This window comes from Jatropha curcas, chromosome 2, assembly GCF_041381405.1.
Source record: "Jatropha curcas cultivar XTBG-Jc1 chromosome 2, XTBG_Jcur_1.0, whole genome shotgun sequence".
NCBI lineage: Eukaryota > Viridiplantae > Streptophyta > Magnoliopsida > Malpighiales > Euphorbiaceae > Jatropha > Jatropha curcas.
Window position 1 is genome coordinate 8,453,773 of NC_143152.1, and position 17,901 is coordinate 8,471,673.

Sequence of the window (17,901 nt, forward strand, 5' to 3'; positions counted from 1 at the left end):
AGGAACAAGAGGGAAATAATACATCTTCTTGAAAGCCTTCTCCCTTTGTACTCTACCAGTCCCTTGACCTCGCCGTTGATATCTTGGAAGATTACAAAACTTGCATTCTCTTAATTCCAAGTCAACACCCCAGAATATCATACAATTATTACGACAGCAATCAATCTTTTCAACCGGTAGTCCCAATCCCCGAACTAATTTTTTTGTCCGATAAAAATTATCAACCATTGAATGGCCTTCAGGCAACATTTCTTTTGCTAACTGAACAAAATCATCGTAACACCTTTCTGAAAAATGGTGCTCTGCTTTCATGTGTAGTAATCGTGCAACAGCAGACAGAACTGAATGACTCTTGCATCCAGGCCACAATTCACTGTTAGCTGCACTTAGCATGTCAAACAATTGTTGTGCTGCTACATTTGGCGATTCCTCCATACTATCCCAATCACATTGTACTCTACTTGCATCGATTACCATATCATTGCATTGATTACCATACAGAAATTGATAAGGCTGAACTTCTAAACTTACCGGAATGGAGTGGCCTGACCCACTGGCAACTCGCGCTTCACCATGATGTATCCATTCGTAATAATTTTCCACGAACCCATTTTTGCACAAATGAAGTTTCACTGTATCAATGTCTAAGAAGGCTCGATTTCGACACTTCTTGTGATTACATGGACACCTCAACTTATTCCCATCCATAAAACTGGGATTACCAACTGCAAACCGTATAAATGCCTCCAATCCGTGCAGGAACTCTTGTCTTAATATCCCATTGACCTCGAACCTCCAGTACATCCAATCGCGATTATTTTGCATTTTTTTTACCTAATTAACAATGTGTTTATCAAGGGTAAATTATATGTAATTGCATTAGTCTGATCTAGCCTTAAAACATGCCACTAATGTAATGTTCAATTTACACTTATAACTAACTAAGGTTATGTCTATAATAAGGGGAACTATATATAAATGTAAAAAAACTAAGTTCATTTATTCAATACAAAGGTTATATACCTACTATAATAAAGGTAAGTGTACTATTCTACATATTGAATTTATTGAAAAAAATTCGGCAGCATTTCAGCACAACACAATCAAATCTCAAATACAAAGACACTTCAATAAACACTTCTATAACATATCAACATTCTCCAAAGGCAAAATGGCCACTACTAGGCCTCCAATCCAAACTCATCATTCATTTAATAAAAACATGTTTAAGAATAATAACGAACTGTATCAAACCTAACCTAACTTCACCAAGAATAACCCTACATCTAGTAACTTAGGTATGACAAAATAAAATGTATGCCATAGTAGTGAAAGTTTAGTTATAGCTTAAATGCGAAATTCGGTGATCGAAACAATGAAAATAGAAAATTTTATTAAAATAAAGGTATCTTTTACTACATGAGAAAAAATTCAAATTGTTATTAGTTTGGTTTATAGATTGATCTACGAACTCAGTTTAGATAAATATATTCCACTATACCAATAGCATTTTTGCACGTACTGTTTACATATATAGATGACAGATTATATTTTTCAAATTTATTGGACGGTTGTTATGATAGAGACGAGACGAGGGAGGCGACCAATAAATTTCCAAACAGTCATAGAAAGCATAGATTGAATTGGCCATGCCACACCACCATAAAAACCCAATTAGCATCAAGCTAAAAGCTATAGACCAACAAATTTCTGTGCAAGGGGTCCTCCTCCCATTACAAGTGGCTTCCCTTTTCACCTTCCATGTTTGAGATATATATAGTGCAGCAATAAGATTTAAAATGTACTTAAGACTTCAACATCTCATTACACAGTTGACAAAGATCATAACATCAACAAAATTATCAATTTATCTTCATTAAATACTTGTGAAGAACGAAATAGAACAAATAATAAGCATATGCAAAAATATATAAACGGTAAACCTTCTTCTATCTCAAGTTTTATAATCGAAGTCCAACAAAATGAAACATAACATTTCAATAAGTAAGAATCAATATCAAATAATCCTTCTAATCAAATTGATGTCAAAATAAAATCTCAACATAAATTTTCATAAGTAACTTGACATTTAAAAATATGAATATTCTTTATACTACTTTTAGTTGGTTAATTACAATGGAAAACCTGACATTTTTAGTTGGTTTTCTATTTTTCTACTGCATTGCCAACTGTGCAATATAACCATTATTAGGCTGCTTTATAGATTATTTGAAGTGCAATGTGATATGATATAGCCAATCTAATTATATGCCCTTTACCTATTGCCAATAAGTTCTTTTCTTTCATTTTTATTCTATCTTTTCATACTTTTTTTTTTCTTTTTTCTTTTCTGGCTGTGAATTAAAGGGCACAAGGGCATTCCCTAAAGAGGATAATTATTTTGTTTAAATTCTATCATTAAACTCAATTAATGAATTTTAATTAATTTGGCACAATTCTTAAGACTAGATAATTCACTTTGCCTGAAAATATTCAACTACACTGTGTAATTTTATTTTTTTTAAAATCAGAATAATAATTATAATATTTCAGTTTGATTAATTCAATTTTATGATAAATTTATCTATTGAACTCATTTAATTAATTGAATATTATGAAGTTTGAAAATCAAACCCATAAAATAATCAGCTCTTAATAATTCATAAATAAACAAAAGGAAACCAAATCTCAGCTTAATAATAATTAGACACTAAACAATAGGCAATCACTAATCACTACAACCTAAAGCTCACATTATCAATTTCGTTTACAGTAAAACAAAAAAAGCTAAACTAGTATAACTATATTAATAATAATAATAACAATAACAACAACACTAACAACAACATTAACAATATTAATAATAATAACAATAATAATAAATTGAAAAAAACACAAAAATCGCAAAAAAAAAAAAAAAAAAAAAAAAAAACATTTCGAAAAAAATAAAATGCAAACCGGCTTACCTGAAATGCTGTCCAAACGGTGGCGAACGGCGTAGACGAGTGACCGGAGCGTCGGTGGCGGCGTCACAGGGGCTGGAGCGTTCTCAGGAGGGGCTGGAGCGGCGCTGCGGACGGAGGAGAGGAGAGGAGAAGGAGAAGAGAGAAAGAAGAAGAAAGGAAAAGAAGAGGGCGCGTTTAAAGCCCTAACCTTTGCGACCGACATATCGGTCGCAAAGGTAATTAAAATCGGTCGCAATTTTTAATTGTCCGACGTCGTTTTACTACGCGAGAATTTGCGACCGATTGGCGACTGAAATAGTCGGTCGCAAAAAATCGGTCGCAATATTATCTCAATTCGGTCTCAGAATTTATCCCTTTTTTTTACGCGCGCATTTTTGCGACAGAAACTCTGTTAGTCGTAAAGCGGTCGCAAAATCGGTCGCAAATGAGTAGTAATTCAGTCGCAAATGGAAAGGCAAACTCGCGGGAGTTTTCGGCGCTAAAATCTGCGACTGTTTGCAAATGAGTCGCAAATCGGTCTCAATATTGCGACCGATTTTTGTCGGTCGCAAAAATCGGTCGCAATTTGGCGTTTTTTTTGTAGTGATATTTATCAAATTAAAATGCATATAAAAAATAAATAAAAGGATATTCAAAAGGATAAATAGAATCTATTTTCTCAAATTGAAAGGCATAAAAAAATAACTAAAAAAATATCTTTAAAATGATAAATAGACCTATTTTCTCCAATTAAATGCATAAAAAATCTAACTAAAATGATATATTAGGAATTCCAAATTAAACTAAGGCTATAATAAGAAATCTCATTATTCCTCGTCTTTTATCACATTTATATATAGTATAGACTAGTTTTTTCTAATGATGTGTATAGCATATTGACTATATTCATTCTATACACGTTTTTTGTACTCTTTAATTTTTTTTATTTATATAATATTAAAGCATAAGTTCTTATTTAGAATAAGAACTTAATATTAAAGCATAAGCATAAGTTCTTATTTATATAATATTAAAGTATAAATTCTTAATTTACGTTACACTTTTATCTAGAAACTACTTGTAATGTTTACTTCTTATGTATTTAATTCTATTTTTATATAATAAAGTGGTCTCAAAATAAAATTTAATTTAACACTTAAACCTAATCTTTTAGGCCCCTAATTTATAAAGGCAGATTCTTGAAACTCTAGTAAGTACCCAAAAAGAAAATCAAATTATTACTCAATTCCTAAACCTTGCCACACAACCCTAAATCAAGCGATCTTGTTTAGAGGATTAGACTTTGGCGCTCGGGCTAGAGCCTCACACTTGATCGGAATAGATGGATGATCAGAAGCCTAATACCAAGATCAGTGGTCTAAATTGCACTTAGCTGAGGTTTTGGTTTAAAGTCTCTCCAAGAAGGAAAACCTATACCCTTTCTTAAACTTATAATTGTTAAAAATTAGAGTTGAACCAATTTGGATTGGTTTTTCAATTTGCATAGATAAATTGAAATTTTTTTTTGTTCGGTCTTGGTTTCCAGTGAAGTTCAAAAAAAAAAAAAAAAAAAAAAAATCCTTAAACAAACCAACCAACCTAAAAAGTACACGTAAACCGATCCAACCATTTTGATTTTGCACTCTATTATATTCTAATAAGTTTTCATTATTAAAATTTAATTTACTTTTATTTGATTTTAATTAAATTGATTGTGTATGCACCTATCTAAAATCTGCAGACACATACCTAAATTTTTTAGCAGAAACAATTATATATGCATATACATATATTGAAATGTGTTTAATAGATAATATTTGTGACATTGTAAATAATTAGAGTAGATATTGGATATATAGCTGTTTATAAATAAAGTTGAATTATATATAAATTATAATATTTTGATTATAATTTTATTAATTAGTCATTATATTCACATTAATCGAAATAATATTTTAATATTATAAAAATCTCAATAATATAAAAGGAAAATCATGACTAATGCTTAATATTATTATATAACAGAAAAAAACAAACAGATATAAATAATGAGTAATGGCAATGTTCAACAGACATCATAAAAAAAATGCTAATATATATAAACTCCATATTCATCAAAAGAAAAAAAAAAAAAAAATAGTACTTAAACCATGTTGTCTAATCATATGATAGAAGTCATCATTCAATGGATTGGATTGGGTTAAAGGGCCCACGATCCACTAAAAGATGGCTTACGCATTTTATGGCCCAAGGCCGTAGACCAATAATTATTTAGGAAAAACATCTTCAATCTTTTTGAAACATGAAATTACCATAGCAAGTAGCAAGTCTTCATAACTCTGGTTGGGAATAGAAATTCTTGAGAACAAACATGGTTTAATGGTAACATATGAAGCCATTGTCTAACTGTAAAAACATAGATAATTTAGTACATTTGATTTTCTTTTTTTTTAAAATATTAATTATACAAAAATTAAAAAATTATATCACACAAAAGACACGTAAAAACAAGTCTGAAGCATATAAAATTTGTTATTTGCTGAAAAATTAATTGATGTTAGAAAATAGAATCTATTCCTTCTTCCAATAAAACATTATATAAGCAAATACAACCAATTGAGTAATTCTAAGTAAACTCCAACAACTTAATTTAATTTAATTTAATTTGATTTATACATAATTAGAAAATTTTTTCTCCTTTGCAAGTATAACAAAAAGAACAATTAATACTACAAAGACAAATCTTGCAAAAAACAACAATGCCCATATCACAATGGTCGCAATTTTAGGTTTATAAACAAGACAAATCGTGCAAAAACCAACATGTCCATATTCCAACTGTGAGAATTTTATCGTAATAATAAATTTATTTCTGACGTTCATGCGATTTGTCATTTGGCACTTTCAAGTTTGCGGAGAATTTATCATGACTCTTTTACTTTCACATTTCAGTAATAATTATACCACTCGCCAAAATAAAATATAAAAGTATAGAGTCATAATTGACCTCTTGTAAAGTTATTTCGTTTTGACGATAAATATAATTATTACTGAAATGTGAAAGTGTAAGATAATAATAGGTCTCCACAAACTTAAGAGTACCATAAAATAAGTCGAGTAAATTTGAGGAGCAAATCCATACATTTGGCGTGAGAATTTTAGCTGAAATCAACGACCAATAATAATGTACAAAATGTTTGCAGTAGGATAATTAATATATTCAAAGGATTTTATAATTTTTGATATAAAGAAATAAAAAAATAAAAACATGAGAGGCACCTTTGCTTATGCAGGGGCCGACATTGGTACTGTTGAAAGGCTCGTGGATATGTAACAAGAGGCATGTGAATGTGAACTATCTCCCTTACCATACTCAATTACCTCGTTTTCAACTAGTTTTTATGTACTTCTGTCTTCTTCTTCTTCTTCTTTTTTTTTTTTTTTTTTTTTTTTTTTTTTTTTTTTTTTTTTTTTTTTTTACAAAGAAAATAGGGAATGTGTGTTTAGTGTGTATCGTACAAAATTTTTTTTCCAATTGCTGGCATTTTAATTATAATATTTAGAGAGAAACAGATTTATACTTATAAAATATTTTCATAGTCATCAATGAGTTGGATTTACTTTAATGGAATTAAAATTATTCATAAAACTGTATGATCTCGAGTTTAATTCCTCGATCGAAATTAAAATAATAAAAAAAATCATGGACCAAATCTTATTATTTAAAGAAAATCATAAAGAATAAATGACTTTCAATCACATGCTAATATTTTTAAATTCATTTAATATTCTTGATGCAATTTGATTTCACTTATAATTATATATATGAAATTCATCGTTGGAAATATCAAATGAATTTTATATGTTCAAGTATATAATGAATTGACTGTATTTAATTAATTAATTTTCAATACAAAGCGATATTAAGTGTACTCTAATTGAAAAAGTATATGACAAATATTGTGGGTTAATTCATAAATAAAAGGAAAAAGAAGAACCGTGTTGAATACCGGGTGGTTGAAAAAGAAGAAAGAAAAAACAAAGAAGAACCTAATCACTTGTAATTAGAAAAATGAAGAAATGAAGATCATGGTTAGGATTTCCAATCTCTAAAAGACTAAAAAACACATTAGTTTATGTTTTTCCTCTTAGGTATAGGGAAAAGGGGAGGGAAGATAGAGAATGGAAATGATCACCTGAAGTCTAATCCTGAATCCGCCAACATATTAATTAGCTAAAGTGAAATGTAATAATTACCAAAAGTAAATGAAGATAAATAACACAAAAAGGAAGGAAACACACAACTGACAAAGTTTTAATTTCTAGCTTAAAATCATATCCACCAAATTTATTCCTTAAAAAGCAATGCAAGAACAATAAAGCTGAACATACATGTACTTGATCAAATCAACTAAACATAGGTCTGAACAACTTTCAGTAGAGGATTGCAGAAGAAAAAAAAAAAAAAAATGGAGCTTTTTGTGGTGTTGTGCCCTATATACATGAAAGCAACTGTACTCCAATACAGAAAGAATATACACATATCCACACATTTGCATAAAACCAAAAAGAAAATTGAACACGTGAAAATAAATTCCTAATTCTGCCAACACCAACCGACATTATGGGTATGGTGCTTAAACATACAAAGCCATTTAGTGATCATGTCTTCTTCTTTGGATTTGGTAGATATGAATCTGCTCCAATCAATATCCACAACTACACAACCAATGGAAAATGGACATATACAAGTATAAACCCAGTATAAATACATGCATATAATCAACTATCTGATTGATTACTATGATCATGAGGAGGAAAAATAGTTACTGCCTCTCGAACCAGAACTGGGAGCCCACCGCTAAAGGTGGCAGTGAGACCTGGAGAGAATCGTGGCGTGTGGTATGTGGTGGTGATTAAATCGAAATGAAATCGTCGAAGTAAGGAAATAGCCACACACTTTAGTTCTAATAAAGCCATTTCTTTACCTAAACATACTCGTAGACCAGCTTGAAAAACTGGATACTTAAAAGGGTTTTCAGGGAAGAAAATACCATCATCTCGTAACCACCTTTCTGGCTTGAATTCTAAACAATCTTGACCCCATATTTCTTCGATCCTTCCCATTGCGTAAGGATGGTAAGTAACCCTGGTTCCTTTCTTAACAAAAGTCCCATCTGGTAAAAAATCATCTTCTTCACAGAATTTGGAATCAAATTGAATGGGAGGATATAATCTCATACTTTCATAAACTGCTGCTTGTAGATAATGAAGATCTCGCAATTGTTGGAAGCTTTTGAGTTCTTGATTCAGACCAAGAACTTTATCTGCTTCATCTAAAATGGCTAATCTTACTTGCGGATAGTTAGCTAGTAGCCAAAAGAAGCTTGTCAAGGCAGAAGCCACCGTGTCACGGCCAGCTAAAAGGAAACTTATAACAATATCTCGCAAGTAAGTATCATCATTTACAGTATGCATAAAACGAGATAAGAGATCCTTCTGAGATAGAAATCCCATTTTCCGCCTTTGCCTTATAACTTCTTGTGCTAAAATATTAATAAGCTTTATAGCTTCTTTCATTTTCTTCTCAGTACCTAAATTAAACATCCTTTTGATCTTCCAAATAAGTGGAGAAACAGTCATGGCTCTTTCAGCTGATAATTTCGAAGCTAAGTCGAAAGCAACAGCGAAATCCGATATGGGTAAAGTAATCTCCAAACATCTTGGATCAATACCAAAGGAAAATCTACAGATACTATCAAATGAAAATCTTCGAAACACGTCTTGCAAGTCTATAACTCTATCTTCTTTGATTGAAATTGACTTTAGAAGTGGAATAAGGCGATCTTCAATCTCAAAACGAATGATGTCGAATGCGTATGATCTTATTGAGAATCTGTCAAGCTCCAGGCTCGCCATTTTTCTTTGAAACCTCCATAAATCGCCGTCAACGTTGAAAATACCTTGACCTAAAAAGTCACCCAAAATAGTGGAGAAAGGTTTCCCTTTTGGGTAATTCTCAAATCTTGTTTTGAGTATATATTCAACGTTTTCTGGATTGGCTGTTATGATGTTACCAAGAACATGAATATGGATTGTTTTTGAAGGAGAGTTTTTCAAAAGATGAGCATACCAATCGCAAAGGTTGACGAATTGCTTTGTCCAACTTAAAGTGAGATAAGCATCACATACCTCACAGTTGCACCAAAGTTTTAATCTAACCAAGTAAAGAAAGAAAGCAAAAAGGAAGAAAGTGATAAAAGCTAGTATGAGAAAGAAATAGATGGATTGGAGAGTTTCAAAAAGCCAAGAAGAAGCTCCAAGCTCCATTAAAAATGAAAAATAAAAGGGAAAGTTATAACAAAGGAGAAAATGAGAGGATGTGGGATTGACAGTCAGGGAACAAGAAACCAATGGGATAAACTTAAATGAAAGAAAGTATCTGTTATGTATACAGGATTCTCATTTTTTTATTATCATTATTATTTATTATCCTCTTAAAAAGTTTTGTAGTGGTATTCTCTGTTTATTTGTTTTTTTGTTTTTTTTTCTTCTTTTTTAAAGGGTGTAAATATTTGAAATCAATTGAATGTTTGAGAGTGAAATTACATATAAAAAGATATTATAACAATAATCACTGTCCTATCGATTTAGATTTAGATGACATAAAGGTGCGGTGGAGTTTAATTAGAGAGAATAAAAATGACTACACTTTCATGCCTTCCTTTTTAATTAAATTCCATCGGACCTTATACATATTTTGGAGTTTAAGACAGTCTCTTTCCATAAATAATTTTTTTTTTGGAATTGTCCATTAAATTCAATTCTGTTCTATTACTTAGTCACTTATCATGAATTATATATATAATTAATTTTTATATTGTTTTCATTTATCAAAAATTTTTAAAGATGACAGATTTATCAAAATACTTTTAATAAATATAATATGATATTTACAGTTTAGTTCATAAATAAAAAAAAAAATAATAATTAATTTAATAGTTCCTTGCCATATAATACAAACTTGTAGGAGTACTAATTTCTTTATTTAAAGGAGAGTTATTGTCCTATCCAATTCGACAAAAGTTGTGATAAAAGGAGTTCAGAAGAGAGAGGAAAAAAAAAAAAAAAAAAAGAAAAAAGAAACCTTATGTGAGTAAAGGAATAAAATCAGAAGCAGTGGAGTAAATAAATACAACTATAATTTAACATGAAAGAACCCGTGTGATAAAATGACCAAAGAACAAAGATCTCCATATTTTAAAGTTTTTCAATTTTTAAAATTATTATAATAAAAACTATATAAATACAACTATCCAAACTGTTTTTTAATGCAAAAAACAAATTAGATACCCTTTGTAGTACTCTAGAATTGAAAAATAAAAACGTATATTCAAAGCACCTAACTTAAGTAAAAACAATTTATATTTGATAAATGTAAAAAAAAATTGGAACCAATTAATTTCTAAGCGAAAATTGACCCACGTGCTTTTTTTCTTATCCCTACCAACAAGTGATTTTTTCTTTTATATATATATATATATATATATATATATATATATAAGTGAAAAAAAAATGTTAAAACAAGAAAAATAAATGCAGAACAGATGAGTGGCCTTTAAGAGAAGATAAGTTGTTACTTCAGATGTTAATTCTGTCTCAAAAGGACCACAACAATTGGCATTTTGTTTTCTCTAGACCGTAAAAATTTCTGCCTTTCCAAGTAAATTGCGAATTGAGGGATCGAATTTGTGTTCTTAGAAATTGAGATCGCTAATCATCTCAATTAATATTTTATATTCTCATAAATTCAGGTTCGAATCTACCTTCTTCAATATTTAAAAAAAAAAAAAAAAAAAAAAAAAAAAACACCTTGTTGATAACAATTGCCCTTTATCCTAAGATAAAAATTTTTACTATCAAGAATTCATTAGCTTTCACCCTAATTCTATGATTATAATTAGGTCAATCAATTAAAATTTTAATTAATCTATCGTAAATAATCTATTCGATTCAACTTGGGTTTAATAATTAAACCTGATGATTCAATTGATTGACGGAATTAAGGCAGTTTTAGATAAACTCAAATTCGATTTTATAATTGCTAAAATATATATTTCTATTCAAAACGTACAACTAAACTGTGTGAACCAATTAGTTAAGTTAAAAAGTATATATTTAGTTATTAAATTATTATTTATTATTTTCATTTAAAGTTATTATATCAAGTATATTTTATAAAGTAAAGGCAAATGAATTTTTTATTCTAAATTATTCTCTGCATAACTTTCTGAAGAGCGACAACTCTAGCTCCCCTCACTCTTTCCCACAAAATTTAAAAGCTCTCTTTTACTTCTTTTGCGGGCGGCCATTTGTGGTCAACCTGTTCTCCTTTGTGTTTATTTTTTAAAATTTAAATTAAAATGTAACTCCCTTAATATTTATACAAATTAGTATATGAGCCAAAATAAAATTGAAATGATAAATATTTAGATGAAATTTAAAGATACACGAAAATTAAGTATCTAGGAAAAAGTTAAGGCTCCTTTATTTCTGATAAATATTTTCTTGAAGAATATTTTTGAGGCTTTCCAAATGTTTTTTATACTTAGTAAAATTGGTTAATAAAAAATTACATGTAAGTAATTTTGTATTGAACTTCATTTTTTAAAAGAATAAAATTTTTTTCTAAATATTATTAAATTATTATAATTAAAAAATAAAAATTATAACTTCACATATATTAATATATCAATTATCAATACTCACTATTATCCACATAATCTTATCATCACTAGTCATTTCTGACTATTCCACTAATCGTTAGATATTTTTTTTGTGGAGTTGCTGATTGTAAATTGTGTTTGATGTCTATGGACAGTCTTTTAATTGTATTCTAAAAAAAATTATTTCTATATATTTTTTATGTCAATAAATTTTTAGAATATGAAGTTCTTATAATTTTAAATATTTTTATAATTTATTAGAATATTAATAACTTTTAACTAACTCTTCGGTTTTGTTGGACCAACTTTTGCGATTTTAGTATTTATTATCTATAGCTTTTAACCATTCTATTAGCATTTATCAAACTTTAAGTGGAATAATATTTGATAATGCGCACTTATTGTAGTTCACTATTAAATCTGTTGCTATTTCAAACTGTAAACACTAATGTAAACATTATATCATTGAGTACTATAAATGATAAAGTAAAAGTTATATTGAATGTTATTGCTGAATGGGCTTTAATATTATAACGAAACTAAATTATTTGAAAAATGTTTTTTAATTGTATATATTTTTGAAAATTATTTTCTAAGGATATACTTCCTTTGTTTTATTTATTTAGACAAACTTTCTATTTAGGGTGACCCTTTTATTTGGACAAAATTATTAATTTTGGTAAAAAAAATCAAATTCTTTAGTCCATATTACTCTTTATATAGATTCTCTTATTGCATTGATATGTGAAAATATTAAGATAGTGGCAAAGTGCATTGAATGTGACTATATTTACAAAGCAATATTTTTATCTCTTTTTCTTTCCACTTTCATTAAAAAATGCATGAAAAAATCATTTTATGGGCGCAATTTTAGTTCCCTGCATGATTTCTATAATTTTCTTCAAACTACAGCACACAACTTAAAATATTATGCCCATTTCAAACCTTAACTGAATGATTTCAGTTTTAACTTAAATATTCAGTAATTGAAAATCATATCACGATTATATAAGAAAAACAATAGGCCTGTCAAAAAAAAAAAAAAAAAAAATTCCGACTGTGTAGGTATTAAACTACACTGCAAGATGTATAAGTAGTGCTCATTTAAAAAAAATCGCTGCATATGTTTTACTTATCTATGTAAATCCAGACAATGCAAAATGCAGGCAATATAATATATAGTACACATATATCGGATATATATCACCTTAATCATTATTTCTTCTAAAAAATTTTACTCATAATCCTTTACTTTTGATTTTTGAGTTATTAATTAATTTTATTGGATGAATAGAGAATAACATAATTGGCTTTAAGTGAAGAAAATGCGGTTAATGCAATATTAAAGATAAATTAGGAAAATATTTATTTTCCTTAATTTTTGCGTGAAAGTGACAACTGATGAGTGGATTTTTCTTTTCAAGAGAAGATCTAATATTTTTGGTAAGAAATAATTAATAAGTACATTAAAAGGTAGGTAAGGTAAATAAATGGTCCCCTCGGATGGGAGACATGCCATGTTACAATGTTAGTTTCGACTCTTCCTATAAAAAATAATATTTATTTATTTTGAAGCGGATCCTTTCTCTACCCAAAAAGCACGTGTTATTTTATTTATTGGCTCTAATTTTATTTTTCATTGTGGTCACTGTTTCTTGGAATTTATAGGAAGAGAACATATTTATTTTTATTTAATTATTACCGCTATGGTATTTATGTTAAGAGGTTGACATACGGTAGTACTATCTCTGTTACATAATACTTGTCACATTTGAGAAAATAGTTTGTTCCAAAATATTTGTCACATTTGTGGTTTCAAAGAGTAATAATTTTTTTTTTCATATTTACTCTTTATATATTACTAATAATTATTACTTCAATTTAATAGTTTTCATAGAGAATTAGTATTAAATTAAGGATAATACAGTCAATTTACTCAATAATTTATTATAATTTAAATAAATTTAATGATTTTTTTTTTGAAAGCAAACAAACCAAACTTGCATTACTTATAAAGGTGAAATAAACAATGTGGTATAATGTCCCACACCTGGAAAGAGCATGAGAATAGAAGGCCCCGGCTAATATATGAGCCCCTATGTTAGCTTGTCTCGTAATCCATCGAATAGCCATATTTGGCCTAGATGATAACAAATTCCTATAATCATTTATAATTAAACCCAACTCAAAGAAGTGTAAAGTAGAAGAATTTAAAGCAAATAAAAGTGATCGACAATATGTGTAAATGCACCTGGGTGAAAGATGATGGTAGTGTAACCAAGTTAAGCATGTACACAATGCCAAAGCTCCTACCAATAATGGGTCTGTACACAAATCAAAGAACCCCGATAATGCTTGAACAAAATTGCCCTCTGCAAGCTCAAAAACACAGCCAAACCCTACCATATGGAGGTCCATAAACACTGCCCCATCAACAAAACTCTGCCAACCTGTCAGATTCACCATTCCCCAAGTTGAAATATTGAATGAGCCATGTAAGGGTATTTGATGCCTGCTTTGTAGCTCCACAGTAGCATCCTTCCACTTTCGAAGCTTCTTCATGGACATAGCCGGAGTGGCCACCGGATCATGATGGACATAGGACCATACTGCTTCATTTCTATCGTGTCATAACTGCCAAGCAATACAGACCACCACTTATATGTTCTCATCATTGTTATTAGCCAATAAATGCTTTAGAAATTGTGAGAAAGGCACCCCTGTAGTAGGACAAAGTACGCCTCTTCTCCTCCGTACCTCTATAGCTTTACCACATCTTACCAACACGTGGTCCACGTCTTCATCCGCATCACAATAATGACAATTTTTATCAATATTTAGCCCCCTCTTTGTCAATCTAACCTTCATTGGTAGGATACCCCTCATAACCCAGTCAAAGTCCCTCATTTTTAGTGGAATTTTTAAATGCCATATTTTCCTCCAATACTCTCCCTCCATTCTCTCACCTCCCCTTCCTAAAATTTTAAGAGCAAGGAAGAACCTCAACCTCACACTATACACCCCTTCTTATCATAATGCCATGTCAATCTATCCTCCCTATTGCCCAAATCCAAAGGAATATTAAGAATAGCTTGGATATCCTTGGAGCTAAACATCTCTACTATTTTGCTAAAGTCCCACCTTCTCCTATCCTCACTCACAATATCACATACTCTCAAGCTTGGGTCAATAAAATGAATCTCATCCTCCACCATAAAAGTATTCTCATTCGGTATCCACAAATCCAAATATATTTATCCTCTCACCATTTTTCACTCTCCACCTCACTCTATTTTTTAATACATCCCTAAATAATAAGACACTCTTCCAAGTGAAACTGGGATTTCTCCCTAATGATGCTGATAAAAAATCTCTATCCAGATAATATTTAGTTTTGAAGGTTCTAGAAAGAAGAGTATTGGGTCGAGTAATTAAATGCCACCCCTGTTTATCCAGAATCACTATATTAAAACTATGGAGATCTCTAAATTTTATGCCCCCATCCCTTTTACTATGACACATCCTATCCCAAGAGTACCAATGAATACTTTTATACCCCCTTGCCTACTCTCCCAAGAATAAGAGTTCATAATTTTCTGTAGCTCATCACAAAAAGACACAAGTAACAAAAAAAAAAAAAAAAAAAAAACTCATGTAGTATGAAGGAATTATCTGTGCTACAGATTTGAGAAGAATTTCTCTCCGCCCTCGATAATTGCTTATTGTTCCAAGAGTGTACCTATCCCACAACCTTTCTTGTAAGTAGCTAAACACTTGCTTTTTATTCTTGCCCACGAGTGAAGGTAATCCTAGATATCTGCTCCCCCCTAACTAGTAATGAATATCCATAATATTAGACACAGACTCCAACCCTCTTTCCACATTAGGACTAAACATAATACTTGATTTTGGAAAAATTAACTGCCTGCCCTGACACTCTCTCATACTCAATCAAAATGTTTTTCACATTTTGCCCCTTCCTATACGACGCATTGAAGTAAAAGAAAGAATCATTTGCGAAAAGGAGATGGGAAACTCCAGGATATCTAACCCTGCTCGGACACCATGAACCCTCCCTTTCTCTTCAGCTTTCCTAAACAGCAAGGACAACCCTTCCACACACATTAGATAAAGATATGGAGACAATGAGTCTCCCTGTCTAAGCCCTTTCTCAGGAATAATAGGACCCCCTACCTCCCCATTACGTTAAACATAATATTTGACATCAGTCACACACAACATCATCCAATATACCCACTTATCATGAAACCCTAACCCTATCATCATGTCCCTTAAGAAATTCCAACTAACTCTATCATAAGCTTTCGTGATATCCACTTCGAGTGCACAGACACCTACCCCTCCCCTAAGTCTCCTCTTCATATTATGTAAAAGCTCAAACACTAAAAGGACATTATCTTGGATAACTCTACCGGGGATAAAAGTCGACCACTCTTAGAAATAACTTGAGGGAGAACTAGCTTAAGCCTATTAGCTAATGTTTTCGACAAAATTTTATATAAAATGTTACAAAGAGCTATAGGCCTACAATCTTTCAAAGACACACATGTATTTTGCTTAGGGATAAGGACTACAAGAGTATCAGAAAGGGAGTTAGGAAAAATACCTCTATCCAACCACTAACAACACCCCTTTGAAATATCTCTTCCCACCACATGCCAGAATTTTTGATAGAATGTCGAATTCAACTTGTCTAGCCCTAAAGATTTATCGGAATGCATTTGAAAGACTACTTCCTTGAAATCTTCATCAGTAAATGGCCTTGACAATAAATGATTATCTGCACTAGTAACCTTTTTCTTTACTAACCGAATGATTTTATTAGTGTTACTTTCATTACCAACATAAAGATTATTAAAATAGTCTTAATAATTGCATGCATGGCGGCCCGTTACTCCACCCACGTACTAGCGATATTCTGCAAAACTAAAAATTTTTTTTATTTGCCTCCTGCCATTAATGTAACCATGGAAGAACTTTGCATTGTGATCTCCATACTACATCCAGAACTCCTTAGCTTGTTGTCTATATTTGATGTCCTCTTGCTCCGATAAAATATTCCACTCCCGCCTTAGTTCAAAGTAATCCACATTGGACACGTCTTCTTCACTATCTTTTAGCAATTTGCTTATAATATGCTTTTGTTTCCTCTGATCCCGATTTCTATTTCGGCCCTATTTACAAAGAAGTTGAGCGCAAGCTTAGTTTTTCACCACAACCGAAATACCTTGACTGTTACTTCATCCTCATCGCACCATCTCCTCAATATCCGGCTCAAGAAGCCATGAATTATTGAAATAAAAACTCCTAATTCCCAATCGATTCTCATTATGCACCGATTGGAAAAATAAAGGTTTATGATCTGACACTAGAACGATAAGAGTCTGGAAGTGAGAGAATGGAAAGAAATCCAGCCACTCCTGGTTCGCGAAGCAATGGTCCAGCCATTCTTGGTTCGAGGTTTGATTATTTCTTCTTCGAACCCATGTAAACCTGGATCCGCTCAATGGAACTTCTATCAACCCACAATCGCTAACAACTTGTTAAAAACCCTTTATAAAAAAAAACGAGACTAGGGTTCTCCTCCCAACTTCTTATCCTCCCTTAATAGGTCATTAAAATTACTGAGACATAACCACGGCTTCATATCCTGACAAGCCAGCGCTCTTAGAAGTTCCACAATTTTCTTCGCCTATGACATTCAGGGAATCCACAAAAGCGGGTCACCTTTCTCAATATACCAACCACCATAAAAACACAGCCTATGAAGTTATTAGAAAAACCCTATATTTGGATATCCACGTGAGTCTTCCACAAAACTGCTAGACCACCTCCCCTTCCAATCCAATCAAGAACAAAACTGCTATCAAAACCCAATGTTCGATGAACCTGAACCACGTTTTCTTAATGAGCCAAAGTTTCAATCAGAAAAACCACACCTGATCTACATCTCAAGGTAATTTCCTCGAGTAACCTAACTGAGTGAGGTTGACTGAGGCCTTGACAGTTCCAACACAAGCTTTTCATAATGCTCAGTTCAAGATCAGCCGAAAAGGGGTGAGAGGAAGCTGTCGTTGAATCCTTAGAGTTAGAAACGATGGAAGCCAATTTGTTGAGTTTCTTGGGACTTTTTTTTTGCCATCTACTGCTTTTGCTAAGGCCTTATTTTCAAGCTGACTCACTACCTTTTCTTCTAGGCCTGGCCCATT

At 31.1% G+C, this 17,901-nt stretch overlaps 1 protein-coding gene across 1 annotated transcript; it reads right to left on the reverse strand.

Annotated features, from left to right (window-relative positions):
• Positions 1–7,322: 7,322 nt before the first annotated feature.
• LOC105629521 (cytochrome P450 94C1) lies at positions 7,323–9,275 on the reverse strand. The gene has a single exon (XM_012211129.3). It carries the CDS (start codon positions 9,273–9,275, stop codon positions 7,728–7,730), a length of 1,548 nt encoding a protein of 515 aa, XP_012066519.1. The 3' UTR covers positions 7,323–7,727.
• Positions 9,276–17,901: the final 8,626 nt, after the last annotated feature.